Source organism: Camelus dromedarius, chromosome 2 (genome assembly GCF_036321535.1).
Source record: "Camelus dromedarius isolate mCamDro1 chromosome 2, mCamDro1.pat, whole genome shotgun sequence".
NCBI lineage: Eukaryota > Metazoa > Chordata > Mammalia > Artiodactyla > Camelidae > Camelus > Camelus dromedarius.
The window spans coordinates 5,988,793-6,003,143 of NC_087437.1; the positions used below are offsets into that span (position 1 = coordinate 5,988,793).

A 14,351-nucleotide genomic window follows, 5' to 3' on the forward strand; every position below is an offset into this window, starting at 1 on the left:
ACTCCTCAAATTAAAAAAAAAAGTGAGAAAGAATTCTCTAAATTCCCTGATTTATTAAAACATACCTATCCCACTTTAAAAGATTTATCCCTTAAACTAATTTATAAAAACCCCAACAACTCTTGCTATTTTTTATATGTGGCTGGTGCATGCCACTGGGAAACGAGGTGAGTTTTCAGGCCTGAGGAAAGCCTGCTGCATCCAAATCCTTGCGCAGCACACGAAACCCCTGTCGGCCTTCATTCACTCCTACACACTCACTGAGGGCCACGCTGTCCGGCACAGGAGACACTGTGCTAGAGACAAGTGCCTCTAACAGCCTTGCCACGAAACACAAGCAGTTCTTCCCCAGGGAACGCAAAGGACGCATTTGCAGATAACCCAGGACATGCCCCCTATCTCAAGGTGCTGCTTCCGAAGGTTAGAGGAGGGACCCTGGAATCTGCAGTCCAAGTAGCACCAAAGCCATCGACTCAAAGGGCTGGAAGTTTCCAGAGGGTGGCAGGGAAGGCTCCACGGGACATGGGGTGCCTGGGCAGGGCCTGGAAGGAACTCTAGGAATTTTGCGGCCACACGAATCACTTTGGTCAGAAGAGACAGTGGAGCAAAACAGCACAGTGTGAGACGCCATGCGAGGTTTGAGGCCACTGAGACAGCTGTGCGTTCCTGACGGGGGCTGGGCAGGGTTTGGAGGGAGGCCCTCCGGAGGAGGCGGGACAGGGTGCACACTCTGAGGGCAGGCTGTGCCTCAGACCCGCAGGATTGGTTCCAGACAGAGGGAGCCTGGATGGGGAGCCACACATCGAGTCCGATGCTCACAGTGAGAAGGCTGGTGTTACCAATACTCAGGATGGATGCATGTGACCATTAATAAAATGGACTTACGCTAAAATTTCTGATTAACGTGGTATTGTTACTGAACGGAGTACTGAGAACTCGGTGACTCAACCAAGAGCAAAAAATTAATCTTATATGATCTTTATCTTCATTTCCGCAGCCCAACTGAATTCAGATGCTGCAGGTCAGGCCCAGAGTAGAGGCAGTTCTGTTATAATGCTTGTTTTGAAAATGTGAATTTGTTCCAACAAGACTGATGGATTAGGGGACAACAGAGCGTAGCGTGACCTCCATGTTTGCTTAGACACAGCTGCATCCACAAGAAACCTGAGGTGGATGCAGAGCACCGCGTGGAGCCGGACCCGGCACGCAGGAATACACACAACGCAGACACGTGCACACTGCGCACACAGGCCACGACCTCAGCGCACACCGTGTGTGCCAATGGGCGGCACCCAGGACGCAGATCTGCCCGATTCCAGAGAATCCTCCTTCCACTGCTCCCTGGTAGCTCATGGGCTGCAAACTTTCCAACATTCACTGCCCCAACCAAGCTTCCGGTCTCTTTCAAGGTCAGGGGCGATATTTATTGTAGCATTTATTTACTCTGTAATCATTTTAACACGTGCAAGACCAAGCTGCCACCTTTGCTAGGTTCCGACTTTACGTGTCACTGATGCAGTTTTTGAACGTTGTTTCCCCAATCCCATTTCCCCCACGAGTCTGGTGGTTTCTAATGCATGATTTTGCACAGCACGGTGATTTGGGGGAAGATAGAAACTGCTGACAACAAAATGGACTACTCCGAGGATGCCTGTTCATTTGAAGGCAAACATACTGGTGACAAAGTGCTAGATTTTCCCACAAAGGTAACTCTGCAGACGAGCTTCATTCTGGAGATCGCGGTGGCACGCGGTAGGGCTGACGGAACTCTGACTCTGCAGGGAGGAGCTGGGGCTCCCTTGTTCACTCCACGTCTTCCTCCCCAGAGGACCCTGCCGCCCAGAGCCTCCTCCCCGGGGGACTCTGACCCAATCCAGAGCCCCAGGAAGGCCTGGTCTGTCTTTCTCCCTCTCTTCTTGCTTCCAACCAGAGGAAGCATCAGCTCCAAACCTCAGCTACACATTTGAATAATCTGGGAAGCTTTTAATGACTACCAAGACCCAAGCCTCATCTCAGAGATTCTGATTCATTTCTGTCACTTGTCTTTTTAAGCTTTTCAGGTGATTCTATTGTGTAGCTGGGAGTTGGAAGCCCTTTGGACTTCTTGGCGCTAGTAACTTGTTATTATTTGTATCAGTTTGAGTCAGAATCTCAGTTACACTCAGCTTAAAGCATCCTAAACCATGACAGTCTCTTCGTAATGAGAGGCAAGTTCTGGCATTGAAACAGTCTTTACATTTAATCAGTCCACCTCAGAAACTTCAATCTCGATTCCTGGCAAAGGAATTAGGCTCATTTACTTGAGAAAAAGATCTCGTGCCTACCCAGCCTTCAAACCTGATTCTCAAGACTTTCATCAAGGGTATCAAAAAAGGAGTTTAATCACAGTACAGACTACGGATGAGTGGCTCTGACTATAGACGCTGAGGAAAAAATCCAACATTCATTTATCCTGGCCAATAAATAGCTATTAATAGTCCAGCTGGGTGATATTAAGGTTTGCTGTCTAGAGATGGATTCAAGATTTCTATAAACGTTAGCATTATTATCTAATGGTTCCTTGATGGCTTCATTCTTATTTTCCTTAATTTCATTTTCCAAGGTGTTATCCTTCATATTTTATAAAACATGTATCTTGCCATGAAGGATAAGAGATGCCCAGACCGAGAAGACTGCCCAGAGTCCAGACCGCGTACATCCTGATGTTAAGTGATGTGGCAGCATTTCTGTTCATTCGAGACCGACTGGAGCGTTATTCTGCATGTTGAGGCCTCTGTCATTTTTGGACTGTGTGGTGGTGGGTGTGTGTATGTGGGGCCGGTGAATTACATCATTTGCCAGGTCTTTCCACTTCCTTGTGAGTGGAATCCTTGAGAGATTTGAGGGGACTCAAGAACTCAGGGCAGTGTTGCAAACTTTCAAGACCTCCTTTATAATTCTGTCCTCACTTTGGGATGGCTTCCAAAGAGAAAAAGTGAGGACGATCATGACGTCAGAGTGATCACCTGAGAGTGACTCTAGATGCCAGCCTGAGAGGCTTTCCTGTTGCAGGGACAAGGTGTGGGTGGGAAGGGTTTATTTAATAAATAAATGCACAATGCAAAAAAGAGAAAGATAAGAAGCATGGAAGCAGAATAATAAGAACATCGAAGGTGAAAAAACAACTCAGAAATATGACCAGAAAGCCAGGAGTCAGTCTGGTCGGGGGTCTAGGCATCAAGGGTGGGGTGGGGCTGGGGGAGGAGCAACCCCCTTCATAACTGCTTTTCCAGTTGAAATAGTTTTCTTTTTTTTTTTTTTTAACATTTTTTTTGATTTATAATCATTTTACAATGTTGTGTCAAATTCCAGCGTTCAGCACAATTTTTCAGTCATACATGGACATATACACACTCATTGTCACATTTTTTTTCTCTGTGAGCTACCATAACATTTTGTATATATTTCCCTGTGCTATACAGTATAATCTTGTTTATCTATTCTACAATTTTGAAATCCCAGTCTATCCCTTCCTGCCCTCCGCCCCCCTTGCAACCATAAGTCTGTATTCTCTGTCTATGAGTCTATTTCTGTCCTGTATTTACGCTTTGTTTTTGTTTGTTTGTTTTTGTTTTTTAGATTCCACATATGAGTGATCTCATATGGTATTTTTCTTTCTCTTTCTGGCTTACTTCACTTAGAATGACATTCTCCAGGAACATCCATGTTGCTGCAAATGGCGTTATGTTGTCGGTTTTTATGGCTGAGTAGTATTCCATTGTATAAATATACCACATCTTCTTTATCCAGTCACCTGTTGATGGACATTTAGGCTGTTTCCATGTCTTGGCTATTGTAAATAGTGCTGCTATGAACATTGGGGTGCAGATGTCATCCTGAAGTAGGGTTCCTTCTGGATACAAGCCCAGGAGTGAAATAGTTTTCTTTATTCTTTTCTCCCTCGTCTTCCAGTGTCACCCATAACTTTTTAGAATTTCATATAAAGCTAATTTGTCCATGGCTTAACTACAATCATCGCTCTTTGAATTACTGCTGTACGTTTCTATCTACTGACCTAAGTAACTTTGGAAAATGATGTTTTGACTGGACACAGTAAGACTATTGACAGGACTGCACTAAGCCGGTCACAATTCCGAGGGAAAGGACGCATGGCTTTGCCACCATCTTAGATAAAAAGGTTGTGTGCGAACTGGATTATATTATCTTTTTTTGGGGGGGGGATTATATTATCTTCTGATGATCCACATATTCAAGGCTTTTTAAAATCCTTCAGCCACATTGTAGTGTTAGGACTGAGAATGGTCTTGGTGGCTGCTTTTTTATGTATCTGAAAGAGTTGCTCGTGACCAACTGTCCTTCACAAGCAAACACCCCAGAGGAAGGTCAGACTTACATGAGCAAAGTTTACTAATCAAATCAAATACAAGTTAATCAGATGCATTTGTAATGACAGACATGCTAATTTTAAGAGGCTTAATAAAGCGTGAATGGTGAGTGCTCTGTGTAAATTATTGTGTTTCTTATTATCCTTATGGTCAAATGAATTTTATTTTTCTTTTCTCATCTTATTAGTTTCTAGTATCAATGCCAACATGTTTTCCTGGTACCATCCTTTTTTTGTTTGTTTCCTTTGTTCCTTAATGAGCTACGTAAAGCCTTAAACATGTACTTATTGTATTTTTTTTTATTTTGGGGGGATGTAATTAGGTTTATTTATTTATTTGTTTAAATAGAGGTACTGAGGATCAAACCCAGGACCTTGTGCACGCTAAGCACGCGCTCTACCACTGAGCTATTCCTTCCCCATCGTTGTTCTTTTTTTTCTTTTTTTCCAAATCATCACAGCCATGAAATAGAAAGATCCTGAATTTTTCCAACAATGGAAACTCCCTCTTGGGGCCCTTACCAACCTAAAACATGCTTTTAGTTAGGAAAAGTCACCTCCTTTGGGTGCAGGGCATGGGGAATGGGTACTACCTTTGTGCAGAGGAAGAAACCGCCCCTTCTCCAGGCCCACCCGGCCCCAGACGTGGGCACCCTGCTTAGTGGGCAGCGGGCGGGTGGGGTTCAGTTTTCGTGCCCACCTGCCCCTCAGCAGGACTCCTGTCAGCAGTGCACAGGCTGCTCTGGCGAGTTCCTGCAGCTCTGCCCGATCCTCCCCTGCTGGTGTGGGAGCTTCCAGGTGCTTACCACCCGGTACCAATGCCTGCCACACGGGCATCTTGGAACAGCAGGCTGGGGGGAAGACAGCGGGTTCAGGAACAGGAGGAAGCTATGGAAACGGCGCCAAAGCCCCTGCCTGACCCTCCCTGCACAGCAGCTCGGCCTGAGGAGCAACCACAAAGGCGTTCTTTAGCCTTAGGGTTTCGAGGCAAGGTGGAGGCTGCCTGACATAGATCCCTCCTTGTTCAGAAGGCCTAGAATTCCTACAATGGGAGCAAAAGCGCTCTTTCTGGAATGAAAACCCAGTGGATTAAAAATGTCTTCCCTTGAAAAGTAAACAAAGGTGCTATGGCGAATAAGTGATAAGACGCTAAGGGCCAAAGATTTAAAAGCAGGAGGACGCCGGGTAGGAGGGGCTGGCGATGCCATCCAGGCGGACTGCCTGCAGCCTCCTCTGTCTGACCTCCATCTGCACAGGGCAGTGGGAGCCCACACTCCCTTCCCTGCAGTGTGCACGTGCACTTCCGGGCACCAATGACTGTCCCCAGGGCAGGGCGGCATTAAAAGATGAAATAAATGTCAAGTTTCAAGAAAGGGCATTGGAGGGGAGCAAATGCTACTACCAAAGGCACATTTAATTTAGCATAATTCAAACGCACAGGAATTTCTGGCCGGGGATTCTAAACACTTCTCATTACTTCACTTGAGCTCTCCCCAAACTATCATTCCTGCCTCCAGGGCAGTGATCAGCACGGTCCAGGCATCTGGGCATTTCCTGGAGATTAAGGGGCTGAGGACAGATGGTGGAGGAAGAGGGCCCAGCATGAGGGGATAAGTGTCTCACTCATTCCCCCAAGGGCTAATACTCAGTCAAGTTTCAGCACTCCGTTTCCTGTGCTTCTGCTTTAATAGGCGCCTCAAAAAATTTTTTTATTATTACGTGAACTGAGGACGGCAAAAAGACGGAGACAGAAGGACAGGACACTCCTACCAAGACACAAGCTCCACCTTCCCTGACCTGGGGCTGACACACTGGCAGAAAGGCTTGTTAATGTGAACACAGTTCAATATAACCTCGAATGACTGACTACATGTCATGGATCAAATATCTGAGTTCATTTTGACTTTCAGTTCAAATTCCTATCATGAGACTTAAAAGAAGCTAGAAAAACTGCTAATCTTTAAATTCATTTTATATATCTACTCATTGCAATGAACTGTATTACATGGGGATGTATTTTTACACGGAACTGTGTTTTAATCCAGTCATCATCAGTATTATTGATAAAATTCAATGAGAGATTACAAATATAGATTTATTAACTGAAAAAAATCCTATAATTAGATACTGTCTAGATACCAGTTTTCAATTCCATTCAGAAGTCCCTAAAAATCCATTCCAGTAATCAATACTTTCCACGTAATAGATCTTAGGAAGGATACATCACTGACTGAGGAGAGAATCAGATAACTAGGAAGAATCTGACTCCTTGAGAAGGCCACTGCTCAATCTCTCTCTTCCAACTACCAATCCAACTCAAGCTGCCTAAAAATCCACATGTAAAACATCACTGATAAAACGGAACTGGCTCTTTTCAAATGCAAATTCTTCCCAGAAGCATCTCGGCAATGACTACTTTGGGGATACCTGGCCTGTCACAGTGCCCAGTCACAGGCTTCCACCACCTTTCCCACTGCCATGGACTCCTGGCACCTGTCCTCTTACTGACTGGGTTCAGAGTGGGCAGGGATTTAATCTGGCCAACCAATGAGACGGGAGGGAAAGCCTGCTGGGGGGCTTGCAGGCCGACTTCTCTAGAAGATGCCGAGTGTGTTGGGGGGAGACAGGATACACACCTGGTTCTTGGTAGCCCTCTTGAGAAAGATGATTGCGGGTGGGTTGAGGACGAAGCCGAGACACAGAGGTGGCAGCATGGAAAGCTGGCGACACCAATCTACAGCTGAATTAGCCAACCCCAGACCTGCCCATCTCAGGGCTCTTGTTATCTGAAACAGTAAGCAACGCACTTCCTCACCTGAGACTGGAATTTCTCTTATCTTTACCAAAAGCAACTGCATATAATCCCAGCTGTTTTACACTCTGCCGGGGGCCTGAGGGAGAAGAAAACACGTACACAGACATTCAGTACCCACCACCACCACCTGTCCCGGAAGGCGCGGGGCCTTCCTAAGGAAGACGATGGCGGCATTTACTGGAAGAAGAAGTATGTCTGTGGTTCGAGTCTAATCTCTCAGAATGAAGCCTGTCTAGACCAATGAAGTCCTGCGGTCTGTCTTCTGAATCCCTATCATTTACTGTCTTTACTGCTCTATGGCATTAAGCCATCTAATGCCTCCTTGGGTGATGAGTTATATTTTTATTTAGTTTAATTGTTACTTAACTTTTGATGTGTTTCTGCCTCCCCCAATTTCACTGTAAGCACATTCAACGGCGCTGCTCTTTTACATTTCTTATATAGAGATGACTTAAATTCCAGCTTCTAGAACATGACCTGACTAGATTAGGTGATGCTCAGGTTGTCTATACTTTCAGAAGGATGAGTCTGCTTTCCAGTCTGTTTTCATTTGTCTGAGACGTTTTTGTTATTTTGTTGTGATAAAGGATCGATCAGTGAGAAGGGGCTCCAAGATGGCAGAACAGATGGACGCAGAGCTCACCCTCTTCCACAGATTCATCAAAAATAATCTACCTGTGGAACAATTCTCACCGAATACCTACTGAATCCTGGCAGAAGATCTCATACATTCAAAGCTACAAGGATAGATTAATAACTAGGTTAAAAATAAATTCTATTAGTATGACCGTGGCCTATGTTCAAACCACCACAGGGCAATGATGAGTGCGTGCAGGAGTCACGATGACACAGGGTGAGCACCCCCAGTGGTGCTGGGAGCCTGGGCACGGTGGGTCGCTCATTACACACCTTGTTTTATGCAGGGATTTTCAGCTCACACAATTTTGATTTTCTGTGGTTTAGAGACGATTCTGAACTATTTATAAGTTCAGATCTTTGGAGCTTGGTATGTAATTATCACAAAGCAAATTGTCCTGCAGGTCATTAGGAATTTGGGAAAAAAATCGCTTAACTGGCTAATGTGCTTAAACTCTAGAACTTATTCACATCTGCAAGTCAATTTTTGAGTTTTTCTTATATTCCCTATTCTTTAACTTTAGCAAAGACACTCTTGGAAAACAACTGGGCGACAGTCATAGAACATGACTAGCGGAGCTAAAACAAGTGAAAACTTATTTACCAATCAGATGAATGACCAACTCAAATAGATTTCTAGAAAACTAAGTATTGGATGTCATTTACATCACCGTGGAAAATAAACCATTTAAAAAATTTAAAAGTATCAAAAATTTCAATTTCCTCTAGACTAAAATAATCAGAGCTTGGTTAAAACCTGGACTGAATTAGGTGAGCCCTAAAGACTCTTTCGGGAAAGAGAGCAGAGGGAAAACTGTTTTCATGAATAAATCCCAATCCTCAAAGCAATACTACTGATAGTGAAGGGAGGTCGAGTCGTAACACTTCCTACTACTTTGGTCACATTTCAGAGAAGTAGTATAATGGTGCTGCTGATAAACATACAGCACAAAGCTTAATTTGTGACCTCTCTCCAGGATTAGCTGAGTTTTGTGTTCTTTTATTATATGACCAGACCAGGGGCACCAACAGGAGTAGACATAATACATATTCACTTAAAGAAGAGAGCCTGTGGATTACAGAAAGGCGTCCTATGAGACGTGAAAAGGCAACAGTGAGAGTCTGAAAAAAGTTCTATGACCTAATATACGATTCTTGTCCAAAATACATCACACTTCTATTGATGTCTCATATCATCTCTCAATGATTAGATTAGAAACATTATAAGCAGATTTCATCACTCTTGGGTTGACAGCTACTATGAGATTACCTGTTTTAATGTCCGTTTTCAACTGCTATTGGAGTCTTTTGTCAACTGACATCAGCAACTTCTTCCAACTATACTTCAATTGAAAAATAATAATGAAATAAAAACCAACTATACTTCAATTAAAAACTTAATTAAAAAAATTTCTTGACCCTTGGACACTTTAAAAGATCAACTGAGTCTTGAAATCTGAAAGGTATTGTATGGTTTAAGGCACTGGGGACCCAAAGCAGGAGATATCTTTGCTTCAATTTCTGGCCACTTGCTGTGTGAGAAACTGATGAAGATGATGATCATGTTAATGAAAAGTTATCTTGGAATTCTCTGAGGGCTTGGACTATCCCTGTCACACCAGCCAGGCCGGGAATGAAAGCAAAGTGGGCTCAAGGATGACAGATGCCTAGTCATGGGCTCTGGTGCCGAGGGACCTCTCTGGTGGCAGCATATGGCTCCCATGGAAGAGTGCACCCCAGCTATGGGCCTGGACACTTTCCAGCTGTGCGTTTGGCCATGATGAGCAACAATCTCAGCTTAATTCAATTAGGGTTGATTCCTCACTCATCCTCCACATCTAGCACGGGTTGGCAGGGGGGCTCTGCTCACTGTGCCCGAGGGAAGGGGACCGGCGTGGAAGGTCTTGCAGTGGCAATCCGCACACACCCCGCCACTCACAGCTCACTGGATAGAACTGTCATGTGGCTCTGACAGATCACAGGGGACAAGGGGTGGAATCCTATCAAGGGCATAGACTGGGAGAGAACTGGAATTATTTGGCAAAGAGCATTGACTACAACATATTATTATTGACTACAACATATAAAATAATAACCTATTATTTGGAAAACCATGGGCTTTCCCTGGAAAATGTCTGTCTGCTTACTTGCCACAAGTTAGGAAATACATTACATTCTGAACAATAATTGGGCATTCTGTTTCTCAATTCAGAGCAGGTCTAAGTAGAGAGTTACACTTACTCTATTTCTGTTTTTTGCTCCACTCCTCAGTTTTAAGTCACAGCATCACCATAGAGAGAAGCCATTGATTGGTGTCACTGACGAACCCACATGCCACCAGAATATGACAGAACAAACACGAAACATGTCTCCACATGCCTTCTCATTTGTTACTCCTGATTCTGGTTCTTCACGGACACGCTCTCTGAACAGGCAGACAGCTTCTCTTCTAATTTATGCCAATACACTGTATTTTTGTTGGGATTTGTAGTTATTATTTGTAATCTCAGTTATACATGTACCGTGTGGAAGAGTCAAAGGTTCTCCGAGGCTTGTTATGAACAACCGTTCACACAGCCCCACCCTCCACTTCCTGCCCTCCTCCTCGCAAGCCACCACTTTCAATTCTTTCGCCCATTTTTTTCACCTCTATTGCTCGAGCTTATTTTGCCACCCCTTGATTTTTCTAGACAATATTCATCATTAGAGATTTGCTACGACGGAAGGTGAAGATGTAGCACTGTTGCCCAACCCCCATGACCCCTCTGCTCCCAAGGCCAACACACAAACCCTCCCCAACTTCTCAACAGGATTTTATCATGACTAACAGTCAACAGACTTACACTCTGATGTCTCCGTGAATTCGAGCCCTAGCTCAGTGACAAGGTTTATCAATACCTTTCTTTTCCTGTGTACTCTTTAGTTTTTCTTTGGGGTGACTATTGTCCTAGGTTTTAAAGGCTTATTTTTTTTAGCAAGTTTTATCACTCATTCCAACCCAAACTCACCCCGAGTTGTGTAAATTTCTCAATTTCTCCAAATAGATTAGTCACCCTCCCAATTTCATCTTTTTAGAGAAAATTTTCTGGAACTTTCTGACTTATTTCAAGCCAGGCTGGCTGCTGCTGCTGGAGCTGCTCGACAGCTGTGCTTTCTAACAGTCCTGCGATCCCTACAGCACCATCCGAGGGATCCTTGGCCAGGCTCTGGGCACTCCACCGCCTCGTTCTCACCCGTCCTCTGTCCTTGGTGTACGTGCTCATTTTTGTAGAGGGCCTGCTCCAGCGATTTCTGAGAACAGGTGCACGGGAATACGGGTTTTGGGTCTTGAATGTCTGCAAGGGGCTTTGTTCTGCCCTCACACAATTTGGCTGGCGTTGGGTATGGGTTGGAAGTAATTTCTCTCAGAACTCTGAAGGAATTCCTCCCCTGTCTCACTGCTGGTGTTGCCATGTGAAATTTGGAGCTGGTCTACTTCCTGATCTTTTGTTGGAAATCTTTCTTTCTCCCCAACTCTACGTGTTTGGAGGGTATCTCTTTGCTCCCAGTTTTGAACTTTTCCAGCGATGGATCTGGGTGTGTTTGTTTTCACTCACGTGGGACTTTCAATGAACTTTTTCAGTCTGAAAACTCAGGTGTTTCATTAAGTGGAGACACTTAATGAACTGTACTTTTGATCATTTCCTTCCTTTCATTTTCTCTGTTCTCTCTTTCTGGAACTCCTTTTGTTTTTTTTTTTGTTTTTTTTTTAAAGATTTTGAACCTTCTGGGCTGGTTCTCTAATTTTCTTATATTTACCTCTTTTACTTTCTTTATCTGTCCTGCATTCTATTTTCTGAGGTTTCCTCAATTTTGTTTTCCAACCCTCCTACTGAGTTTCACACTTCAGATGTCCCATTTCCATTTGTAATAGCTTTCGTTGTTGCTGTTCCTCTCAGGATGAGTATTTTTTTCTGACGTATTCTCCTGCAAAGACTTGTTTCCTCCCAGTTGCTTTTTCCTGTTTGTTTCTGTCTGTCCTCTCAGATGATGTCTGCAAGTAGCCGGTGATCCTTGGCTGTCTTGCTCATATAGAATACGTTAACTACAAGCCAAGAGAAAGTTCTGTGCTTAGATGGGACTGTGATGGTTGCGTTCACTGGGAAGTGAACTGGCTGCTTCCCTGGATAACCCCAAAGGTCCGTCTGTGTTTTTTAAAGTGTGGCTTCTGCCAGGACAAAACCCTTCCAATCTCCTGCCTGAAGGGATCTACTTTCTCGTATTCTGGGGAGTCTGGGGACCTCAAATTCAGTATTTTAGTATATTCAACACCCCCTTTTCGAGGAAGTAGTCCCACACTCAGCTGTTCCTCATCTCTCTTGGTCCAGAACTGTTGTTTTGCACTTTCCAGAGAACTAAACCTCCAGTCTTCTGCCAGAGCGAGGAAGACAGTCTCTGTGCTTCTTGAAGGAACTTCTAACCAGTCCTCATGTCTTCGACTCCCCTTCACCTTGTGTCCGGTTCCCAAGCTTCCAGAGGCTTTTACCTCTTACATCAAGTTGCTTCTCGGCTCCTCCCTGCCGCTGGCCTGGCACTCGGCCTTCTCAGGCTGCTAAGTCGGTTTCCACATAACATCTCTCTCCAAGTAGCAGCATCTTGCTGCTGCTGTCCTCTCTCCGGCTTCCTCACTCCCCGAGGGTTTCTCTGTAACGACCTTAACGTCCCTGGAGTGGAGACTGGGAGGGAGCAGAGCTAACTGCTTGCATTAAAGCTGCCATTTTCCAATGGAAGTTTCATCCTGCTCTTCTGCACGTTAGAGAATCACGGTTCCTCCAAGTGGAAAGCACCTCAAGAGAGTACGCAGTGAACCCTTCCCTTCAGAGAGCAAAGGACGCTGTTGAAACGGCAGGTGAGGTGGTTGAAGCACCAGGAAACTGCGTGTCCTGGGCGAGGTCAGACACGGTCACCCAGATAGACAAGTCTGTATGCTGTAAACAATTACCCCTCAGAGGTTTACACTCTGTTTCCCCACCCTTAGCACTATTCCAGCAACACCCAGATCCTTGTCGGTAATACCTTACAACACCTGCACTGCACCCTCCTCCAGTGGGCAGATGAATTCTTCATATTAGAATATTAAGTGTTGAACTAGCTATAAAATTTGACTGTTTTACTTCTTGTGTAGTTGACTTAAAGAATTTTCAGACACAACCAGATTTTTTTAAGGAGTTGATATGCGCTAGGTATGATCTTCTGAGTAACACATACAGAAAAACACCTATCAATACATCATAATTTAAAAGTTATTCGTATAGCTTTTAAAAATAATGGGTAAAATAATAATTTTTAATTTTCAAGAAATACTTAAAACCGAAAAAACATCTTGGTTTGTTTGAAGTGTCTTATTCTATTGTTTGATAGAAGGCTATTCATTACATTTTAGAAGAAAACCCAGGCTTTGACAAAGGTACTTGTAGAGAAAAAAATGACCAAGATTTGGAGTTCAACTTATTTTAAACTAATGTTACTTTTCTCCCCAGTGTAATATAAGACCAGAGCCTTCAAATATCACTAAATTATAATAATAAAATTAAAATATGTTTATGAAATAATTCACTTTAGTCTGTAAACATTTTTAAGAATTTTAGAAAAGTAGAAGCTTTAACAGATGCAGCATTCCCAAGGAAAATTAAGGAGAAAAAGAAAACTGTGCACTTACAGATTCTTTTCTGCCCATAGTTTTGCTGTGCGAGCGGGAACGGGAGATGTTGCTGAAAAAGGAGTCCTTTTTAGTGGCAGATGAAGGCGGGGAGCCAGTGAACTCTCTTCCTCCAGGCAAACTCTCAGTGCTTGGAGATGAACTGATGTTTTTAGAACTCTGTCCTACAAGAAAAATGAAGAAGCAATAATGAAACAGCAGACTTTTTCACTGCTACTGAATTAACTGCCTTCAATAAATGATCAATAATGGTATTTCTTTATTCACACTGTCAACATAATGACGCTGTGGAGTAAGATGCATGCATTTTTATGTAACAGAATAGTGGCCAATTTTTTTTTCTTTTTAATGGAGGTACTGGGGATCGAACCCTGGACCTTGTGCACGCTAAGCATGCGCTCTCTACCTAAGCTGTATCCCCTAGCCCTGCTGTCAATTTTTTAAAGCAATGAAGTACTGCTACAGTTTTCTACAAGTTATTTATACTACAATGACCTAAGTGTAGTACACATACAAAAAAACCTGAAAAATCCAATTTTTAGAAATTACACGTTAAAAGACTGGATTTTCCCTCACTAATGGAATCATCCTTCATAATAGAAGCCCGAACCAATTATACTGCACATCATCTTATTAATATAAAAAAGTCTAAATCCTTCACCAATTTTTCAAGAGCCTCTTTCCTTTTCATTAACTGCAGAACAGACACACTGTGACCCCCAGACCAAGGAAGGAGCATCTGGAAATGGGACAAGGTGCAGGCGCAGAGTGGCATGCCAGACTGGCTCCCCCGTTAGCAGGGCTGCGTCTGTGACTCT

The 14,351-nt window shown here is 43.8% G+C and overlaps 1 protein-coding gene across 7 annotated transcripts in view; it reads right to left on the bottom strand.

Moving 5' to 3' along the window:
* Positions 1-14,351, bottom strand: part of TBC1D5 (TBC1 domain family member 5) — a 498,316-nt gene that overhangs the window by 36,745 nt on the left and 447,220 nt on the right. For all 7 annotated transcript variants that reach the window (XM_064490964.1, XM_064490965.1, XM_031470042.2 and 4 more), the window contains one exon: positions 13,534-13,697. In XM_064490964.1, coding sequence (XP_064347034.1) covers positions 13,534-13,697 — 164 coding nt within the window. The remainder of the gene's footprint in view (positions 1-13,533; positions 13,698-14,351) is intronic.